Genomic DNA, 23,836 nt, shown 5'->3' with positions numbered 1-23,836 from the left:
TTGCCATCTATGGATGGCGTAATATGAACACAGTGATAAAGCGGGCAGGGAAGTTGCCTACTTCCCTGTCTTCTGCCCAGCAACTGGCGCTGGCTCCGCCTCTTAAAATATCAGCAGCCTCTACTGTACTGCGACCCGGCGCATGCGCAGAACAGACCTGGATGGCGGCTCCTCGCTTCTCCGAGAGGACCGCAGCTGAAAACAAGATCACCAAAAGGATAAGCATACATTAATTGCTACATAGCCAAGCTATATATATCAAATCAATATGATGCAATAAATATAGTGAAAAGTAGCAATTCATTTACACAAATCTACATGAATAGACCCCATACTGTACTACGCACTTAGTATTAGTGTTTTTTGGCGCAGCTAAGTCACAAAGTCTGTAGTGCACTAAACAGGGCTATTTGGCGTGATTTGAGAATAGGTGTTTGTGGTCTCCTTTGTGTGTGTACAACATGCACACTATGGGCCTAATTTACTAACGAGTGTTATCACCAAAACGAGTGGTACATTTCACTGTGTATGATAAATGGTGCTCCAGCCAATCAGCTCCCAACTGACATTTTTCTAACAGTTGACAGTTGGGAGCTGATTGGCTGGAGCACCATTTATCATACACAGTGACATTTATCACTCGTTTTGGTGATAAAACTCGTTAGTAAATGGGTGCCTATATCACATAATCTTTACATTATCCAGGACTTTTCTTTAAACAATTTATTTTGACATACCTATGTGCTTATTCATTCATACAAGTCAAAGCCCCCATGGTGCAGTCTGCATCCATTTAAACAAATAGCGGTTTCTGGCTTTGACTTGAGGGTAAAAACATAAATCGGAATTTTGTTACGTGTGTGTTTTTAAAACGTGAAACAGGATCTCTGTGGTTTTAACTGCGCTGAGGAAGTAGTAGACTGTTTCCTGCTAAATCACATAATGATATATGCCACTGAAGTGACAGCTTTTAACACCGTGAGAGCTTAGAACACCTGTATATTTATTCAAATAAGTAAAATGAGTCAGGAACTTTTGAGGAACTGTTATTTTATGAAGATCCAACAATGTAAAAACATTAATTTCACTATATGTTAACCATATTTATAGTTGCCTTCATTTGAAAATAATTACTGAGGAGGAACCGTATTTAAAGGAGGTAAGTTTTGGAGCAGTACAGTCTCCATCATTACAAGTTCACTAATTGTAGTTGTGTTTTTTGGGAGTTTAAAAAGTTCTTCTTTGATAATTCTTTAGAAATCTCCGAAAACAAGAACTGCATGGTATACAAAGGGCTCAATCCAATTAGGTGCGAGTTCACTTGTTGTGTGAATAAGTACAGTACCTCTAGACTCACAGTCTTTAGAAAAATGTCCAGGGTGAGACAGACCCGCGAGGGGGGCAAGTTGTAAGGCTGTTGCCGGCATTTCTATGCCATTGCAACGGCAACTCGTCCCCTTCGCGGCTAATTAGATTGAGCCCATACACTAAGAGAAACTGTAATGGACAGTTTAAAAAAACAGGGACAGCTCAACCAAAAAATCTTGTCCCTTAATTGTTGGCAGCCATGCAATTTTATGGCTTTGTGCAGAAATAGTGTACCTGCTCTTGCCGTCTTCTTCCTAGCTGGGATATTTGGGAAAACATTATTTGCTGATCAAGCAGCTCTATTCTCTGTTGCCTCTGGATGTCCACAGTCGCACCCATCCCAACATGGGCCTCACCGACTGGCTCAATGGATGAGAATACTGGATCGATAGTTTGAGAAAAAATATCAGCAACCCAGTTTGGGACAAACAGTATCTGTCGAACATTCAGAAAATCTTTATTGTAGAAGAATCCAGAAATCTGTAGAAAATAAAACAATATGTAAATATTCCTGTACTCTGAATGTACAGTTATATAGTTGAGTCATTATTTTCGTTTGACAGGATAAAAAAAATTTAATTAGACAAATTTCATCTCCAAATTCACTAGATGTGATAAAAGACAGAAAGGCTAATGTTAAATATCTGCTGTCAGGATATGAAAATGATTACATATGTATTTGTGATGTTATACTATGCCTTTTAATATTGCATTAATATGTATTTTAAGTTTAGCGGTGCCATTTTGCACCCTCTTTTCATGCTTGTATATGTTACAATATGAGATTTTCTCCTTCTCAGATCTGCTGCATCGTGAACACCAGAGATGGGGAACCTCCTGCTAGGGGGCCTTATAAGGCCCTCAGAGTCATTTGGTCTGGCCCTCTGAGCTTTTTTTGCTAGCCTCATTTGGCTAGCAGGGTCCTTAGAATGACTGTTCAGATGGTCACGCCGCTGCCCTTACAGCTCCTCCGAGCATCCTCATGATGCTCGGGGCATTGCTGTAATCACCGGCGATTGTGTCCCCACCCCCGTGTGCCATCACATGGAGGAGGCGAGGCCTGCACCAGGCCCGCAAATAATGTTATATGTATCAAAATGACCCTCGGCAGAAAAAAAAAAGTTTCCCACCCCTGGTGTACACAGTCAAAATAATTTTAAAATAGTTCTATGGGTTTTATTTTTCGTAGACCAGGTGCGACGTACCAAGTCACATAACTTTGGTGGACCTTGGGGCAATACAATGTCTAACAATTCATGGTAATGGGCTTTTAAATGCTCACTTCTAATAAATAGATATTAACTAATCATAAAGCTGCGTACACACGTAACGATTTTTTGACCAATTTAACTATAACGACGTCGTTATCGTTCAAAAAATCGTTCAGTTTCTGAGTAATAACAATGAACGAAAATCATTCAAGCGCGCTTCCATTTGTAGTTCATTTCAGACTGACCAACATAACGATTTTCATTAAGGGAAGGAACATTTTTTGTTCATCGTTGTAAAAATCGTTCATTACACTTCAAAAATCGTTCACTTTTCAAGGGAAAATCTGACAGATAATCGTTGGTTACAAAAGCGTTAAGTGTGTATGCACCTTAAGAATAAGTGGTAAGAACTGCATTTAACATTCACAAAAGAAAACTATTATTGTGCAGTTGTCAAACACTGTAAAACGGTTATTTCCATGGAGAAATCATTAAAACTTGGGACTATCCCTGGAAATTAGATACAATTGTCAAATTGTATATGGATGATGACTAATTATTGCCTGATGGAATCAACAAATTAAAAGAAGTCCTTTATAGTAGTATAGTTTAATAGGTCTCTGTACAGCTCTGCAGACCACTGGTAGTGATCCCCTTGCATTAAAATTAAATTATTACTTTACTGGCTCAGTCCTACTCCTCACAATACCTGGACAACATGGACTTTCCACGTTCACAAAAATCAGTGGTGCAGACCACTGCTATCAACGGCATAAGTCTACCCACGGCCATACCTCCAACCAGGTGCAAGCCCACTCACTCACTTTTCTATACTCGATATAACATGGGCTGATCCATGCACCATTAATGGAGAAGTGTGCAACCAGCCAGCTAAGCAGGCAGATATTCTGAAATATCAATTACGCGGCAGCACTACTTAGGTGGCCTCAGAGGGCATCCAGAGGCCTTGGAATCACCAGGGTGGTTTTTAGTGAGTCCTCTCCAGTGCCACGGTCCGTGCAAAGAGTCTGGAAACGTTACTACTGACTTAACTTTCCTGGAATTGGTAGCTTAATATCATTGAAGCACGCCGCTGCTGTAGGAGGACATTCAGCATCAGAATTTGATTTGTGCTTTTACTGGCAGGCCTAAATTTGTCAGCAGAGAATCACTAAATACCATCCACAAGCTCCGGGCCACTTACTAAATATGAGATGCGGAGTAACCACGTCGTACTGTAAGCTGCCGCCTTGCACTCAGCAGACAACGGCTCAAATCGCCAATAGTGAGGCAACTGCCAAACATTTACACCAGGCAAAGCACATTTTAATATTTATTAACAGATATTTATATAAATGCACATATATTCTGCAGTGCTTTACAGAGAATATTTCAGTCTTTCACATCAGTCCCTGTCTGCGGAGCTTTCAATCTATATTCCCTACGACATTTACACACACAGATATAAACAATGGTTATTTTTTGTCAAAAGGAAATTAACCTACCAATATATTTTTGGATTATTAGAGGAAATCGGAAGACCCGGAGAAAACCTACACAAACACAGGTAGAATATACAAACTCCCTACTGCAGGGCCTTTTAGCTATGACTATTTTATGCTAATCACTAAGTCAACCATGCTGCCGATCCTTTTAAGCTTGCTTCCAAGATCATGAGTTGGGAACAGGGAGGACATTTTGCTGTAGCCTTTATTTAATCTCATACAGATTTGCCACTGGAAGCAAGCAGAGAATTTTGATATTCTTCATAAAGTAGCTTTAATCACTCTTTGGGATCCAACAATCTATAGATACAAACCATTAAGTACAATGCCAGTATTCTACTATATTTATACAAGATGGGGTAATACTGTAAAGCATATAGAGTTTTAGAAACCCTACATCCATTTTCCCAAAGTCTCCAGGTGTCTGCACATAACAGCTTCAACAAACTTACACAGAGGCATGCTACATCTCTTATCATTGTATATTTCAGGTAACCAAGACTTAGATATTGTGCACCGGCACCTAAAGGCAGACAAGATATTTTGAATAGCCAAACTGTAGAAGACAAAGACAACAATCAAGCACTCAATATTTTACCATAAAACCATTGTCTTCCATTAACTTGTTGGCGTAAGTTTCTCTTTACATAGATGAAGCTCTCTCCATGCACTTCTGAGATAATGTAGCACGCTCAGCCCATACAGAAAATCAGTGTACTTGGAGACTTTCTTACAGTCCTAGGACATAATTATGAGTTGCTTGTAAGACCGAATGCACCTAGCGATTTATTGCATATTGTGCATGCGTTGCGGTCTGTGGGCGTGATTCAGAGATTTACACTAATGCAATCGCAACAGCATACTCTCAGGGATCGCAAATGCTAAAATATGCTAGTGCCTTCCAAAGCATAGCCGAGCATAGAGACGCCCAATGCTGCCTTCTCATATCCATCCGACGACCTACAACAGTGGTACTATTAACACACATCGGGCAATCACGCAGCATGGAAGTCAGGTCTGACCAGCCGCAAACAGTGCAACTCTCCTGACACACAGAGATATCTCATACTCTGAAGGCGGTCACAATGGCTAATTTATGCACAGCCATGAAATGACGTTTAAAAGGTCAGACACGCCTTTGTTTTCTAACCACCCCCAAAACGCTGACTACCTGTCACTCACTTTGTGAGTGGTTCTAATGTACGAGAGTAATCACAATGTAATCACTGCGTGTGCGCTGTTCTCATGCATGCGCAATAGCAAACAATATCTTTTTCTCCGAAAATATCAGCATTGCATCAGTCTCTGAATCAGGCCCTGTATACACATCTTTGCTAATATACACACAATTCAGCATATTTAGCATCTCATTCGTTTCTCTGAGGTCACTAAATGGCCGTTTCTGGGTACTAACTGGGTGGCAACATCGTGAACGCATGCAAAAGAACAGTCTCGTGGATGTGTCATGGGCACGCAGCCAAAGTTACTCACTATTCATTAGTCATGCATTCTGTGTGCTGAATTCAGAGGCACGGATGATACTTTCTCCCTAATACAGAAGAGTGGGGTGGAGAAATCGCAAATATGCATATGTATTATGAAGTGTGTATAGTCACATTAGCATTCTGTTTGCAATTTATTTGCATTCTGATCACTGTGGGCGTCAAGAGATGTGTTTGCTTATGTGCGACTCAGAATCAGGCCATTATTAACATTTGATAGCACAGAACAAGCCTTCTTGAAAAGTTAGGACCATCAATGGCCTGAAAAATGGCTAAAGATAATCTCAGACTATATGGACACTCTGGGCTAATCCACATATTTTACCACATCTGCCAGGGCTGGGTGTGCTTTCAAGGCAGAATGTTGGCCTGCTTATGTCCACTCATCTGCTTTCAGATTAGCTCTCTGTGGCTTAGGGGACTTCCTGTTACAAGTCGCGGTCACGACTTGACCCTTTCTGACAGCTTTCCCAGGCAGGACTGGGTTACTCCTGTTGTTCCTGTTGCTAGGCAATCGGCACACCTCAGGAAGTGATGTCTCATCCACAGGTGCAGCTTGATTAAGTGCTTCAGCCTATTTATACTCACTGTACTATTGCACCTGTGCCGACTATAGCGTGTCTGTGGATTTCACCAGTTTAGCTGCATGGGCAGCTTTTGTTCTCTCCATGATATTGCTTCCATTCGGCTTCCTAGTCACACCAAGTAGCTCCCGTGCTACCACCAATCTTCAAACTGCTTCCTAGCCACATCTAGCAGCTCCCGTGCTGCCAACGTTCACCATAGAGCTTCCTAGCTGCACCAAGTAGCTCCCGTGCTACCACCAATCTCCAAATGGCTTCCTAGCCGCATCTAGCATCTCCCGTGCTGCCAACGTTCACCATACGGTTTCCTAGCCACACCAAGTAGCTCCCTTGCTACCAGCATTCTTCATTTGGCTTCTTAGCCACTCCAAGCAGCTCATGTGCTGCAACATCGGCACCACCGCCGCAACATCGGCACACTTGCTGCACCATCGGCTCTCAAAGGCATTTGCTAACCCTAGATTGTTTATCTACGGCTATTGCTGCAACATCGGCACCATCGCTGCAACATCGGCACAGTTGCCGCATCATTGGCTATCAAAGCCATTTTCATACCCTAGACTGTTTATCTACGGCAATTGCCGCACATCGGCACACTTGCCGCACCATCAGCTTTCAAAGCCATTTCCAAACTCTAGACTATCTTTCTACGGCTATTGCCGCAACATCGGCACCATCGCAGCAACATCGGCACACTTGCCACACCATCGGTACCATCGCCATATCATCGATGCAATTGCCAACTCATCAGAACCATTACTTGTATCAGCTCTAACTGTACACTTCATCTCTTGAATTCCCTTGTACCTCCGTGTGAGCCTCTACTACCCCGAGCGTGAGTCCAGGCAGCTGCCTAAATATCAGTGAACATATAGTTCTAAGGGAACAAGGGGCGGTTGTTATTGGTGAAGACCTCACTAGCCAAGTTCTAGGGGTCTCACATGGAGCAGGCAGTGGGATTCATAACACTTCCATTCTTTTGTCAGTTAGATCCAAGAAAATATTTTTCCAGTTTATATAATTCATAACAACACTCATGGTGGAGACATCTACAGATCACTTAAATGGCACTAACATTCTGTCAATATAAATGAACTCCTCTAGAAATGACACTATTGCGACAAAAGTAATTGGACACTAACATCAAATGGATCAATGAGATTTTATTGACGTCAGTACTTTGTAGATACACCATGTGCAGTGATTACTGCAGACACCCTTCTTGGCAAACTGTCCACAAGTTTCTGGACAACAGCAGGTAGTATGTTTTGCCATTCCACCTTAAGTACAGTGATCAACTGTGACTCTGAAGAAGGTCGAGTCGGCCTAGAATGCATCCGTCTATCCAGTTCGTCCCAGAGGTTCTCAATGGAGTTAAGACTTGGACTCTCAACTGGCCAGTCCATCTGGGTTACCGAATTTTCTGTATACCAGTGTCTGCTGCAGCAGCAAACCATTTCACTTGCGCGGGGGTGTCCAATCACTTTTGTCTACATACTGTAATAAAGGTCATGGGGCAATTAGGTGAGATACATTTTCTACTTTCAGGAGACTCTCATGGGCTTTCTCCTCCACTGACAGCATGAAAACATGGAGTGGTGCATTGAGTGAGTTGTGCAAGATTAAATCAATATAATTTTAAACCCAGAACTAGAAAAGATAACTCCTCCCTCTAGGAGAGGGCACGCCGGCCAACGGAGAGCTGCAGTGGCTTCATCAATGAAAGGTGATGATGATCTATCTTCAACACTGTTCAGTGGCAGCATAGACCACGGCTATCTGTGGCTCCGCTTCACAATGCAGCAATAGTACAAAGGGAGCCGGGAGAAAGTAGTGAAGGGAGGAAGAGGGAGGCGGAGCTGTGCCTGGTGCGCTGTGTTTATACAGGCATCCTTCTGGTGAGGAGTCTCATCGGGGTCACTGCCATTGCCCAGTGCTAAAAAAAAAGAATCAATGGCACAAGTGTCAAATGACTGAGCAGAGAGAGCACCTAGCTACAGTGTGCAACAGCTACATCATAGTTAAAAAATAGTTTTAATTTGTTGCTAATCTAATGCTCAGGGACGTGTGGTTAGGGTAGGCAGAGCCTCCCCTGTCATACGCCCAGAGTTTTGATATAAAAACTGTGTTTTTTATACATGTGTGCCTCCCCAGCCATGGACCTCAGCGCTTGTTACTGCTAATGCTATCCTTAAACTACTGGCAAATATAAAAAAACATATAAATCCCTGGCACGTTACTGTAACATCATTACCTTAGTACAGTGGTTCCCAAACTGTGCACCGTGGCACCCTAGGGTGCCGCAGCGCTGTAACCAGGGTACCGCGGACCAGAGGGAAGCTGCTGCCAGTTTTTCTCTATCATCTGCATCAAGTTCCGGAGCGGAGGCAGGGCGGCGGTTAGGCGCTGTCACAGGAGGGGGACGCAGCCGGAGGGAAGCTGCTCTTATCACTATAGGAGCCAGAGGCATGAGGGGGCGGTGGTCAGATGTGATTGCACAGGAGCAGGCAGTGGGCTGCCTGTTTTGATGCTGCGGCAGGAGGATCTGAGGAGCTGAGGGAACGTCTGCAACCAGTAATGTTAGCTACTGTGGAAACTATAGGCTGGGGGGGGAAACAGCTATGAGTGGCACTGTCTGTATACTAACTATAGGGTGTGGGGGGGAGGGGCAGCTATGAGCGGCACTGGCACTGTATACTGACTATGGGGTGGAAGGGGGCCAACTATGAGCGGCACTGGCACTGTATACTAACTATAGGGAGGGGGGGACAAACTATGAGCGGCACTGGCACTGTACTCTTAATTATAGGGAGGGGGATGGGGGGGAAACAGCTGTGCGTGGCATGGGCTCTGTATACTAACTATAGGGAGGGGGATGGGGGAAACAGCTGTGTGGCATGGGCTCTGTATACTAACTATAGGGAGGGGGTGGGGGGAAACAGCTGAGTGGCACTATTAATGACAGCTATTGTTCTTTGAAAGGAAAATATTAAAGAAAAAAAAATTATAAAAATATTATTTTTCTTTGGATTTATGTGTATGTTTTTTAAAAACAAGTTAATAAGTATTTCTGTCCTGACCTATATACTAATTACGTAATTTTGACCCAACTACTTGGGTCAAAAAGGTACTGCTCGGTAAGTAATTTGGCTTAGGGGTGGCCTTGAAAAAAATGAAGGAGACCCTAAGGGTGCCTTGAACTGAAAATGTTTAGGAACCACTGCCTTAGAATAATAAACCTGGCATCATATAATTTATGACATCATAAAGTACCACAGAAAAAGAAAAAAGTGAATGCCATTAATTAAGTACTGATAGACTTATCCCATTCCATGGAACATGCTGTGGGGCTGTGAGGTATTTTATGATGGTCATTGGCGTTCTGTGTATTATATGGCACTAATTGTGGTGTTCTTTATATTGTATGGGTGTCACTTGGATGCTTCGTGTATTGGTCACTGATGATCTCTGTATAATATGGCAGTCACTTGATGCTCTCCGTTTTGTATATCGATCACTGTAATGCTCTCTATATTATATAGCAGCCACTGTGATGATCTCTGTATTATATGGCAACCACTGTGGTGAGTAAAGTAGTATCGTAAAGGCAGTTATACTTACGTTTGAGCCTTGAGACAGTGTAGCCTGCAAGCTCCATGTAAACAAGAATACATCACAGAACTGCACTGGCACCTTAATACAATGTACAATGTGACTAAAATGTGTTTTGCCCTCACCCTACAGACATTTCAGCCCTTACAATGTTTCACTAGTGTCAACAGAATGAAAGTCGATGTGGTACTGCATGACAACACTATGAATGTTAACAAAATATACCACCCACACACACATTATTTACTAGCTGAAGTATCCGGCATTGCACAGGTTTAAATCTTAAAGTTATTAAGTTTTATTATGTGATGTTGTCCAAATTCATCCAGTGGAAGGCCCAGAATAGGCTCCCTGGGACAAAGTTTTGCCCTGCGCACTCCGCCGCGAGGCCCGACCGGGACCCCAACCACTCCATTAGGCATCTCAGACCAATTGCCACCCCTCTGAGAAGTATTCATTCAAATTCATTCAGGGGAAGGCCCAGAACAGGCTCTCCGGGCTAAAGTTCTGGCCAGCATACACCAACGGGAGGTCTGAAAGGAACTTCAACCCCCTAGCATTTCTTCTGGGATCCAATGTTACCACTCTGTGAAGTTCTCATCCAAATCCATCCAGTGGAAGGCTCAGAACAGGCTCCCGGGTCAAAGTTATGCCCAACGTACACCAACGGGATGTCCGACCAGAACCTTATCCCCCTTAAACATGGCCAGGATCCAACTGGACCACCTCGCGTTGGTTTCATTCCAATCGGTGCAGGGGTGTCCAAATGCATAACCGGACAGACCGACAAACAGACAGACCAATTAACGCTAAGTAGCGCCATACATCCGATATTTGGAATGCACTTCGGCGTTCTATTAGATTGACACTAGTTTTAGTGCTGTTTGCAGTGTTCCCTAGCATCTGAAGAGTTAGCACACAGCAGACTCTGTTGAGCGATTAGTAGAATAAGGTATCAAGTGGTATAGTTAAGCTGCTTTGGGCACTTCTGGTCGCGTAAGGCACTGAGGGGCGGAGCTTAAACTTTTGGTAATTGGCAGTGGTATATGAAGGGGACGCTGGTAGGAGGCCAGGTAGGGTTTTTGTCTGTGTCCTTCACTTTGGTGGTATCCTGAAGACCACGTTTTAGCGGTCGAAACGTCGACTCGTTATGCACCTATGTTGTCATGATGGACTAAAATGTGAACTTATTTTCACAAAGCATTGAAAAGCCCTGGTGAGTGAAGCCCTTTTTTTGGAGTTATGTGTGTATGTATTATATATATATATATATATATATATATATATTGTGATAGGATCACTGGTAAAGTGGTCTGTGGCAGGTACATTTGTCCCAGATTCCTGTCTTTTGTGTTTTAAACCCCCAGGAGAAAGTCTGCAGTGTAGCAGGCTTGAGTTTCGGCTTTTTGAAAAGCCAGTTTGGGACCTGGGGGTTGTGGGTGAGGAGAGAGGGAGGGCTCCACCAACGGCCACTCCAGGTTTTGGTTCTCTTAGCCTGGTAACAGGCTTGTTAGTTTTCCACCTGAGAGTGGCCAATATAAGCCTTATGTGTTTAGGGCTAAGTGTCTCACCTGGGAGAGCAGACAGGGAGTTTGCTCAGAGACACTGGAAAACCTAACTGTGAGTGTTGTGCTGTGCTTTTTGTTGCTGGTGAGGGCATTAGGCCCTGCCAGGTTCTGGTAGTGAGGGAACCACCTGTGAAGTTAGTGCCCCGACAGGGCTAGGATTTATGTTTATGTTTTCTTTATGTTATTTCTGACATTTGTACAATAAAGACTGGCGCCGACCAGTTTGTACTCGCATCCAGACTGGTGTGCTGCTTCCCTGCTGCTGTGTGTGTGTGTGTAAGGAAGGAGTCCCCTACCCAGGAGAGGGACCTCCTAATCTGACTGTCACAATATGGTGGAGAATGCGGGCACCCACACACACTGAAGTTGCAGCAAGAGGAAAACTTTCCGTTTAAAAATTAAAGGGACAGACACCCAATTTGTGAGTGTGGAAATAACGCTGTGTCCTTGGAGTCCCATAGAGGAGGCGTCAGCCAATGCTCAGAGAGGCAAGGTTCAGCTTCCAACCTACACCCCAAGACAAAATGGAGGACATAATTAAGGCCTTGCTCCAAGCTACAGCAGCTCAGCAGGAAGCTACCAGGGCTCTGCAGGAATCCACCAGGGTGCAACTGTTGGCCTTGGAGACAGCCCGGGGCAACAACAGGTTGCCATCGAGGAAACCCACCAGGCCTTAGCGGAAAACAGCCAGGCCATAAAAGAGGTGGTACAGCACCTGGTCGCCCGGCCCAGAGATGTTAATACGGGTCCTCCCACCACCACTCACTCCGTACGAGCCAGTCACTTCCTCCAAAAGATGACTTCGGGCGATAATGTGGAGGCCTATCTCGCCGCATTTGAAAGAACGGCCGAAAGGGAGAGTTGGCCCAAGGAGCAGTGGGCAAGTCTGGTGGCACCTTTTTTGTCTGGGGAGCCACAAAAAGCATATTTCGACTTATGCCTGGCTGATGCCAAGGACTATAAAAAACTAAAACAGGAGATCCTAACTCGCTTGGGAGTCACCACCTTTGTTCGTGCCCAACGGGTCCACCGCTGGGAGTTCCATAAGGACAAGCCTCCACGTTCACAGATGCATGACCTCGTCCATCTGTCCTCAAAATGGCTACAGCCCGAGACGCTGACGGGACCACAGATCGTGGAAAGGGTCGTGATGGACCGGTACCTGCGATCATTACCTGTGACTCTGCGCAAGTGGGTGAGCCATGCAGACCCTAAGTCCGCAGACCAGTTGGTCGAGCTGGTGGAGAGGTACGTGGCGGCTGAGGAGCTGATGAGTATGCCCCACCGAGCCCTGATGGCGCACCGGCAAACTCCCACAGACACTGGTAAGACTGTTCCAGGGGAGAAGGGTGCTGGGCGGTGGAATGTACCTAAGACTGAGGGTGTAGAACCTGGAGACAGGCCTGCCAGGCCGGGAAGGTTCTTGCCCTGTAAATGACTAGACATTAATATGACTCAGTGTTTCCGATGTGGAGGCTTCGGCCATATTGCCGCTAATTGTGCACTTACAACTGAACCTATGCAATGTGATACTGCTCATGTCTACCGCAGGGGGTCTTTCTTTGCACAGATAGCCTGTACGGCTGACCGTCAGGCTGTGACTGATAAGCACATGTGTGTACTCACTGTAGATGGCAACCGAGTAGAGGCACTGTTAGACTCTGGTAGCTTGGTGACACTTATAAAAGCTGAGCTGGTGAACCCCTTGCGGCGTGAGGGGAAAACTGTTGGTGTAACCTGCATACATGGGGATACTCGATATTATGTTACTGCCGAGGTGAACATCGAGACACCATGTGGTTCTGCTATAGTTTCTGTAGGTTTGGTACATGGTCTGATGTACGATGCAATATTGGGGAGAGACTTTGCTCACTTCTGGAAGTTGTGGGAAAGCCGTTTTGTTCCAGAGGTGTACAACCCCGATCCATTTGAGAAGGTTGTCGATGTAGTGGAGGAGGGAGTTTCTTCTGAGTCAGAGTTATTCCCTTTTTCTACTATGATTGGCGAACTAGAGAATGCGGAGCGTGACGGTGGCCCGCCAACTGATGTGCCTCCCATTGAGGTGGGAAGTGTTGTTGGGCCAGGTGATCGTCTGCCTGATTTAGAGGTCAGAAGAGAGGTCTTTGCCATGGAGCAGTTGAATGACCCTACTTTGGTAAAAGCCAGGGAGAATGTAAAAGTAATTGATGGTAAACCCGTAGACCCTGATAGTCCTTTGTCCTATCCCCACATGGCAATGTGGCAGGATTTGTTATATCAGGTGGCTAAGAAGGGGGAAGATATTGTGGAACAACTAATAGTTCCCAAAGCCTACAGAAGAACAGTGTTGGATCTGGCCCATGGTCATATAACGGCAGGCCATCTAGGGGTAGAGAAAACCACTGAGCGAATAATGCAGAGGTTTTTCTGGCTCGGGCTTCATAAAAAGGTATCAGACTTTTGCGCATCCTGCCCTGAGTGTCAGTATCATGCTCCCAAGCCACATTTTAAGGGTCCACTAGTTCCATTGCCTATTATAGAGGTGCCGTTTGAAAGAATAGCGATGGATTTGGTTGGACCCTTAATGATGTCTGCCAGGGGACACCAGTATATTCTGGTCATAATGGATTACGCTACCAGGTACCCGGAAGCGATCCCGTTGCGCAATACGTCAACCAAGACCATTGCCAGAGAGCTAGTTCATTTCTTTAGGAGGCTGCGTATACCTAAGGAGATACTAACTGACCAGGGTACACCGTTTATGTCCAAAGTCATGAAAGAGTTATGCCGCCTGTTCAAAATCAAACAGTTAAGAACTTCGGTTTATCAACCCCAAACCGATGGGCTGGTCGAGAGGTTTAACAAGACGTTAAAACACATGCTTAGGAAAGTGGTCGACAAGGATGGTAGGGATTGGGATTACTTATTGCCGTATTTATTGTTGGCAATAAGAGAAGTTCCCCAGTCCTCCACCGGGTTTTCACCCTTCGACTTGTTGTATGGGAGACACCCAAGGGGGTTACTAGACATTGCCAAAGAGACATGGGAGGGGCAGTCTAGTCCTTACAAAACGGTGATTGAGTATGTTTCTCAAATGCAGGAGAGAATTGCTGCGGTAGTGCCGATAGTGAGAGAGCACCTGGAACAGGCTCAACAGGCACAGCAGAGGGTATACAACCGCAATGCTCGGTTACGCAGCTTTGCTCCTGGGGACAGAGTGTTAGTATTGGTTCCCACTGTGGAAAATAAACTTTTGGCTAAATGGCAAGGGCCCTTTGAAATCTTAGAAAGAGTGGGGCAGGTCAATTACAAAGTTTACCAGCCGGGGAAAAGAAAGCCGGAACAGATATACCATATAAATCTGTTAAAGCCCTGGAAAGATAGAACGGTACTGTCGGCCGACCGAGCCCCTCCAGTAAATCCAGGGCCCTTAGTTCCCGAAGTGACAGTGGCAAAAACCCTGTCGGCAATTCAACAACAAGAGGTCAAGGAGTTCCTGATTAGAAATAGGGTGCTGTTCTCTGACGTACCTGGGAAAACCTCGGTCATTAAACATGACATCATCACTGACCTAGGGGTTAAAGTTAATCTAAAGCCCTATAGGTTACCAGAAGCACAAAGAGAATCGGTGTCGAAAGAAATTAAAAATATGCTAGAGTTAGGGGTTATTGAAGAATCACATAGTGAATGGTCAAGTCCCATTGTGTTGATTCCAAAGCCCGACGGGAGTGTGCTTTTCTGCAATGACTTCCGAAAGTTGAACAGTGTTTCAAAATTCGATGCCTACCCGATGCCAAGAGTGGATGAGCTGATTGAGAGACTAGGGACAGCAAGGTATTTAACCACTCTTGACCTAACCAAAGGGTATTGGCAAGTTCCGTTAACCGAGAGCGCCAAACAAAAGACAGCTTTTTCAGCGCCAGAGGGCTTGTTTCAGTACAAGATGTTGCCCTTCGGGCTACATGGGGCACCTGCTACCTTCCAAAGAATGATGGACAGGATTCTAAGGCCCCATAGATGGTATGCGGCTGCTTATCTGGATGACGTGGTCGTTCATAGTCCTGATTGGCAGTCTCACTTATCCAGGGTACAAGCAGTGTTGGACTCCATCTATAAGGCAGGTTTGACAGCCAACCCAAAAAAGTGTTGTCTAGGCATGGAGGAAGTAAAATATCTGGGATACACCATTGGCAGAGGCCTGATAAAGCCTCAGCTCAATAAAGTTGATGCCATACAAAACTGGCCACGGCCTCTGAATAAGAAACAGGTGAGAGCCTTCTTGGGAATTACGGGGTACTACAGGAGGATTATACCCAACTTTGCCACCATGGCAGTCCCACTGACTGACCTGACCTAAGGCAAACTAAAAGTCATGGTAGAATGGAGTCCTGAGGCAGAGAAAGCTGTATAGAAACCGTTTTAATCCCTACACCGTTCACCTGATTTGGATGTAATTACCCTCAAATTAAATCTGAAAGTCTGCAGTTAAAGCACATGTTGTTTGTTTCATTTCAAAGCCATTGTGGTGGTGAATAGAGGCCAAAATATAAAACTTCTATCAATGTCCCAATATTTATGCACCTGACTGTATATATACACACACACAAATATATATATATATATATATATATATATATATAAAATAAACAATTAGTACTATATTTAATGCATTCATAAGTCTGATCAGTCTATTAAGTTGCTTGTTAATAATATAGGCTGAATTTGTTAATTTAAAATAAATATGTGTATTAAACACATACTAGCATCTGGTAATATATTATAGCTAAAGGGCAGTGCAACTCACTTTTTCTTATTTGTTATGGTTAGTATTTAGAGGAAACTTATTTAAGAGAGTCTTGCAGTCCAGTCCTTAATTGTAATTCAGTTTGCTATAAACAAATTTGTGTTTTATCTTATTTACTAACTGGCACCATCAAATCCAAAATAATATATCCCAAGAATAGAGATATGTTACTCACAATTAAATAGGGGTCTCCCAAGATGGTCTTCTTGTATCCTCTCTGTCCCCTCACTATAGTAGTAAGCCATGCTGCACTGTTCCGATATAAATAACCCCCTTCTCTACCATCTCAATTAAATATGATCACCTTATTTAGGTTGCAATGGTTCAATGATGATTGCAAAGTTTATTGTTAATAATTAAATTTTATTGACATGTATTCAGGTATCTTGAACAACCTATGTGATACTTAAACTGTTATTTGCAAATCTTTTACTAAAAAAAATTAAAAACAATATAGAAATACAAAAATAATATGAAAAATTGTCTCTGTAAAGTTACAATATTAATTTCTTAACACTAGAGGTCTAATAATACAACTTTCAGTGTCTGCAAAATGGTCAAAATTACAAATAACACAGAAAAAAAAGCTTTATAAAAGGTCTCCGTGGTCATTCCCATCTCCAATATACAGATGAAGAGAACACATAAGGCTAATTGGAATGGGCGAGACAGAGCGGGTGCGGCAGGGAAGGACAGAGCAGGGGGGGCAGTCTGGACAATGTGGAGGGCAGACTGAGGTGACCCAGGTCCCTTTTATTAGTACTCATGATATTAAATGTTCTGTTGGAAACTAGAATATATTATTGTTAATAACAAAGCACAAGTTCAGTTTGACAATCCCCCAATGACTTGCTATATTCTGATGTTGAATACATATAATGAAATGAATATATGGGGTGTGCTACCTACTACCAATTTTCATATACAGTGCATCCGGAAAGTATTCACAACGCTTCACTTTTTCCATATTTTATGTTACTGCCTTATTCCAAAATGGAATAAATTCATTTTTGTCCTGAAAATTCTACACACAACACCCCATAATGACAACATGTAAAAAGTTTTTTTTAGATTTTTGCAAATTTAATAAAAAAAAAAAAAAAACCCACTAAGAAATCACATGTACATAAGTATTCACAGCCTTTGCCACGAAGCTCAAAATTGAGCTCAGGTGCATCTGGCAAGCACTGAGACTCTCTCTGTATTATTTGAAGGTCACTGCAATGCTCTCTGTATTATATGGTGGTCACTGCGACTATGCATCATTTGGTGGTCACTGTGCTGCTCTCTGTATTATATAGTGGTCACTGCTACTCTCTCTGCATTATATGGTGGTCACGGTGATGCTCTCTGTATTATATGGTGATCACTGCAATGCTCTCTGCATTATATGATGGTCACTGCAATATTCCCTGCATTAAATGGTAGTCCTTGCAATGTTCTTGCATTAAATGGTGGTCACTGCAATGTTCCCTGCATTAAATGGTGGGGATTGCAATGTTCCCTGCATTAAATGGTGGGCATTGCAATGTTCCCTGCATTAAATGGTGGGCATTGCAATGTTCCCTGCATTATCTGGTGGTCACTGCGATGTTCCCTGCATTATCTGCTGGTCACTGTGATGTTCCCTGGGGGTACTGTAATGTTCTCTGTATTATATGGTGGTAACAGTGATGCTCTCTGTATTTTATTGTGCAGACTGCTATGTTCTCTGTATTATATATGTGTCACGTTTGGGTCATGGTGGTCCCCTGTAAAGGGATTAGAAGACATGGACCCAGGTTGAGAAAGGAATCTGAGGCAAGGGGCCTGGATATATGCCTTCCTCATCCACAAGTACCGGATGTTGGCTAGACCTGACCAAAGGCGCGGAGTCTAACTTACTGGGAGGTGTTCACCAGTGATCCCTCCAAGAGGGATTTAGGTTTAAGCTGCACCCAGCAAGCAGGTTGCGGCCCTTTGGTCAGGTATCCTGCACAAGTGGGAAATGAAAGAACACTATCACGGGGAAAGCACAGGAGGATGATACTGGAAGTTTTGTACAGGACTGACACATTAAGTATACACACTGTGGCTTCAGATGCAGAACTGGCACAGGAGAATGGCACTCGGAGTTTGTACATGGATGACGTATTAAGTACACATGCTGTGGCTTCAGATGCAGAACTGGCACTAGGAGTCTGTACTTGGATGGGAATACAACCCGATTTACAGCCGGACACAAGTCCGCCAGTTCAAATCCCGACAGCGGCAGGCCGACACGGCTGAAAATACAGATCGTCCCCAGGTTAAGTATGAACTAACCTAACCTAACCCTCCTTAGGGGTGCCTAACCCTAACCTTCCCCCCAGTGCCTAAACCTAACCCCCCCTTCCCCACTGCCTAAACCTAAGTCCCCCGGGGAGGTGCCTAACCCTAAGTTCCCCCCGGCGGTGCCTAACCCTAACCCTCCCTCCCCCTAGCCTAACCCTAACCTCCCAGGGGGGTGCCTAACCCTAAGTCCCCCCCCCCCGGGAGCCCTAAACCTAAGCAGCTGTCTGCAGCAGTGCCCAGCATCACTTCGATCGGGATGCCGGGTGCCGGTCTCCCGGCGTTGGAAAAATGACCAGCGTCTACATATAGACGCCGGTCATTTCACCCTCGCCGGGATATGACAGTCGGGAAGCCGGCTGTTGGCATAATGTCAGCCGGCTTCCCGATTGCATACCACTTGGATGACGTACTAAGTACACATGCTGTGGCTTCAGACGCAGAACTGGCACAGGATGATGACACTTTGGAGATAGTACGTCATCCGAGTACTGATTACACACGCTGTCGATAACAATAGGAGAGTATCACTGGAAGAAAGGAGCTTGGAACCTGGAACGCTGCAACAGCAAGTATATGCTGGAAATAACAACGTTGTTGTCTGGAGCCCAGCTAAATACCCTAAGGTAGCAATCCATTGGAGGATAGTGTCGGCTGATAGCAACCAATGCTACCGTTGGATAAAGGGCAATCAGGTGATGTAGACTGTCATGGCTGTGCCCATGACAGTCACCTCAGGAACCAAATCACGGAGCTAGCACATGGCTGTCCTAGCAGACCCCAGGTATAATCTTCAGTGCATCACTTGCCGCCGCACCTGGCGTCTGACCACTCGAGAGGTCAGTGGAAGCTGGCACTGAGGTGAGTAACTGCTGATCCTAGGCCGCAACCTGAAACTATGGCTGTCACTGTGATATTCTTCGTATCATATGGCACTGACTGCAATGCTTTCTGTGTTATATGTTGGTCACTGCGATGCTTAAAAGGGATGACCAACACCGTGTGCTGCACAGTGATCTGACACTGATTAGGGGATAGAGGTGTTGCAGCACACTATCAGTGACAGGCTCAGTGCGACACTATGTGTGTGGAGGTCTGATACTGCACCCACACCTGGTGGACGCTCAGCTCTCCCCCATGCTGCTTCCCATTCTGCAATTTAGGGGCGCCAAAAGGAAATTATATCTTGCCCCCGCAACCTAAAAAAGTTGTGGTGTCCCTGACCACACACATAAATGGTGCTCGGTCTGAGCAGACAGAATAGCAGATATAATATGTATACATCTTTTAACCACATTTGCCAGCTTTGATCATGGAGGTCGTTGTTGTGTGAACATATAAAACTTATATCTTTGTAGATATTGCTTTGTGTATGCCCAGAATTATCAAGAGATACTGTATTCACTATGTGACTGCTGAACCTGTTTGAGGCCAATATATGTTGGACAATGTGGTTTAGAAAAACATATTCTGCAGAAATGTCTTTTCCTGTTTTGATGCAGCAATATCCTCAGTTACAAAATATATTTATTTTCAAAATATTGTGTGTGCGTGTGTGTGTAAACTTGAAAAGCCTTCTATTAACAAGTTCACACGCTCAATTAAAAGATTGCATCAGTAGACAGCTTGGGTGTGCCAGAAACATACGGAAATTACTCCTGGTCCCTACATTGTAATCTAGACATCACACTGATCATATTTCCCCCTTAAAATGGTATTGACTGCAGCCAGTATTGTTTAAATTGATATGACAAGTGGCTTTTAGAAGTCAATTTTGTGGGCGATGCCCGTGATCTAGTGCGCGTATATGTCACACATACACTAGCCCTGAGATTGCTTATTTTAGTATGCACCCTTATGGAGCTGTAAACAAAAATACGCCATTTTGGGTCAAAATCGGGGTGTTTTGGTGTGCTGCTGTTGGTGTATCAATCTTACTGCAATGACACATCACAGACAGTTTGGGGTATGGTAACTGCTATATTGAATAAATTAACATATTTTAATTCCACCACCAAAACAGAAATATCTTCTCTTCAGTGGTCTCAGAAACTTAAACAATGTATGCCTCCAGTACTTTTACTACTCAAGGAAGCTGAAGCCATGAAACAAACAGTAACTGGGATTTGAAAAGCTCCTAATGCAACTAAATGGTCATAGCCCTTACAGGGTAGCTATTATAAATCATAGCAGTCCCATACAACCCAATTAGTGGGGTCCACCCATGTACCATACCAACATCCAGAAGATTGAAATACAGTTCTCTCTGGTGGATATTAAACAAAAACAAGATTTTATACTCAAAGTAAGATCAATTCCATATGGGGAACACTGGAAACAATGGGTTTAAATGAGAAAGTAGGCACTAAATAGCTAATTATGTTGAAGCTGAAACTCCGTTCCCTCTTAAACCCTCCCATCTCCACTTGCAGCTCAATTTTTACTCTTCCAAAACACCAAACACAACAAAATAACATGGACTCTACGGTGAGTATAAAATCTTGTTTGCTCATTTGCCCTATCTGGGTGACACCAGATACAATGGGACTTTCCAGAGCAAGCCTAAGAGGGAGGGGTACACTCTGGCAATACCATGAGCAAAACTTTGCACCCATAACTAGGTCTTTAATAGCAAATGTGTGGAAACAGTAACATTTTGTAAATGTGTGCACAGTTTCAGGTAGTGGCTGTCACGTTCCGGACTATTAAAACCACTTTCTTACCGCTCCAGTGCCTGTCCAGGATAGTACAGAGGTCCGCTCACGCTGCATATCAATCCCGGCTGGTGATGAGGTCTGTCTGTGCTGCTCCTGCCCAGTCTGCTCAGTGTACTGTTACTGTTATGGAGATGGCTCTCCGCAGCCTCTTGCTCACAAGCGTGTCTTCCCAGCATGATGGCACACAGGCTGCAAGCAAGAGTTCCCTCCTAAAATACTTATAGTGCAGCCATGTTGGACTCTGTCACCTGCCTTCTTCCACTCAGAGTGCTGCTCCCAGACCAGCTGATCGCAACATCCAATTCCTGGGGATTCACCCCTATAAATTCCATATTCAGACTGGCCTCTGTTGCTAGTACATCGCTTCTTGCTAAAGTTACAGCTAAGTGCTGAGCTCCCAGGTACTCTGTATCTGAACGGTCCCAACCGATCAAGTTCCTCAATTCATCAACATAAGACTCATATCAATTAAGTTCTTCAAATCTTCAACATCGGTTTCAAACCAATCCAGCTCTCAATCCAGCAAACAAATTCTGCTCATTCATTCATTATTATCATCGCCAGTTCTCATTCCAACCTGCTGTTTAATAAAGACATTTCATTCTTGTTCTCGCCTTTGGGCCCATCATCCTCTGCAGCTCCTCTACCTCCTCACAATACATGATGAAGCCACCCAGGTTTATTCACACCTCCCAAGTCTCCTCTTCAGCCTCCCACGCCTGCTCCAGCCCACAACAACCCTCAGGTGTGACAGTGACCAGGCAAATCTGCTCAGCCGAGGCAACTCTCCTAGAATGTGCCCTGATGGGCTCTGGAAGTAGCTGTGCCACAAACAAACAAGCCTGTCCAATAGTCTAATCAAGCAGGCAATGGACTGCTTGGAAGCTGCCAGGCTCCGCTTGTGAGCATAAATGCACAATGCCCTGACCACATCCAAGAGATGGAGAGAAGAACTCCTCTTTAAAGAATTCAACTGCCAAAATGCTAGCAAAACAATTTCCTAATTGATATGAAATCTCAAAATCACCTTCAGACTGAAACAATGGCCTTGCGCGCAAAAATACCCTGTCAGGGTGGAAAATATAAAAGTGGTGATGTACGAGAAAGAGACGCCAGCTCAGAGACACTACTTGCAGAGGCTACAGCTGACAAAAATGTTTTTTTTTTCCAAAATAAGCCACCTTACGTCTGCTGCATGAAGAGGATCGAAAGTAGCTTGATGTAAAACCTCCACACCCAAATTCAGATCCCATGGTGGAACCGGTGAAATATAGGTCGACTGAATATTAACAAGTTGGCACCTCTGACAGCAAAGCTAATCGTCTCTGAAAAAGAATAGATAAGGCCAAAATGTGTCCCTTCAAAGAAGCAAGGTGTAGACCTTGGTCTAGCCTCACCTGTAAGAAAGAAAGAATGAATATGTGGCAACCTGAACTGAGTGAGAGGCCAACAACCACCGGAGCTCACACCTGCCAATATACATCTTTCCAACTCTATGATAGATGGCTGCTGTCACTGGCTTCCTAGCCTTAATCATAGTGTGTACAATCGCTTTTGTGAACCCTCTACAACTCAAAATCTGCGTTTTAAGTAATACTAACAATGTCTGAGGAAGTCTGAATCTTGCTCCATAACATTAACCCGAAGGCAATCAGCTCTATCGCTGTAACGCTCAGCGTTCCACAATCTGATTGAAAACACCCTGATGGAGTTCCCACACTGCTGAGTAAATCTTGTGCCGACTCAGAAAGTCAGTCTCTCAATTTTCCACTTCCAGAATAAAAACCGCCAAGATGACTGGAAAAAGCTTCTCTGCCCATCTCATTATTCAGTATGTTTCTAACATAGATCTTATAACTCCACAAAAAAATGACCCACAAAATCAATTAAAAATTAGAGATAGGAGGTTTTACTCTAATCAAAAACCCCTTCGACATCCCCCAATAAATTACAATCAGAATTGGAGATCATATTCCAATTTTCAGGGGAATAAAAATTACAGATATAAAAAAAGATAGATCAGAATGGTCTTATCCAAAAAGACCTCTCAGAGGGGAAGGAAGATGGCAAGAGATGAATTCAAGACCTTATTTCTATCACCCTAACAGATATGATACATTCAGAGAAGAAGATTATGATAATCATACTCCCAGACAGTAGTGTTTTTTAGAGAGAAGACACCGTATGAACACTCGACCGATGCAATAAGGAAAGATACAATTAAAAAGAGAGGGACACGGGGAGGTAGAAAAAAGAAAAAGAAAAAAAGAGAGTAAGAATAAAAATACTAATGAGGATATTTTAGAAAAAAAGGATGATGATGTAAAAATCTTTAACCTCAGTAAAAAAAATTGAACCAATGAGGAGAGTGTCCTCAAAAAGGGATTAAAATTAGCTCCGAGTAACCATGTTAATCAATTTAATACTTTTGTAGATGTACATAAGTTCTCTAGAAAGTTAACAGTGAAAAAATTCTTTAAAATGAAAGAAGATGAAGGGGAAACACAAACTGGTACTACACAAACATGTATTACACCAACACCATTTAAGAAAAAATCCACCTTCAATCCTGTTCATGTTAGAGGGAGCATGATCGAATGCTTCACCAACTCAGTTTTGGATGATGTGAAGAAACTTGACGATATTAAAAAGATCAAACAGAAGAAACCTTATGGG

At 43.8% G+C, this 23,836-nt stretch overlaps 1 protein-coding gene across 7 annotated transcripts in view; it reads right to left on the bottom strand.

Moving 5' to 3' along the window:
* Window positions 1-23,836, bottom strand: part of UBAC2 (UBA domain containing 2) — a 213,135-nt gene that overhangs the window by 24,089 nt on the left and 165,210 nt on the right. For all 7 annotated transcript variants that reach the window (XM_088456568.1, XM_088456554.1, XM_088456545.1 and 4 more), the window contains exon 8: window positions 1,603-1,848. In XM_088456568.1, the coding sequence (XP_088312694.1) occupies window positions 1,603-1,848 (246 nt within the window). The remainder of the gene's footprint in view (window positions 1-1,602; window positions 1,849-23,836) is intronic.

The sequence above is a fragment of the Taudactylus pleione genome, unplaced genomic scaffold (assembly GCF_031769625.1).
Source record: "Taudactylus pleione unplaced genomic scaffold, aTauple2 ptg000041l, whole genome shotgun sequence".
NCBI lineage: Eukaryota > Metazoa > Chordata > Amphibia > Anura > Myobatrachidae > Taudactylus > Taudactylus pleione.
The sequence above is the reverse complement of the archived record's forward strand: the minus strand, read 5'-3'. Positions and strand labels throughout refer to the sequence as shown.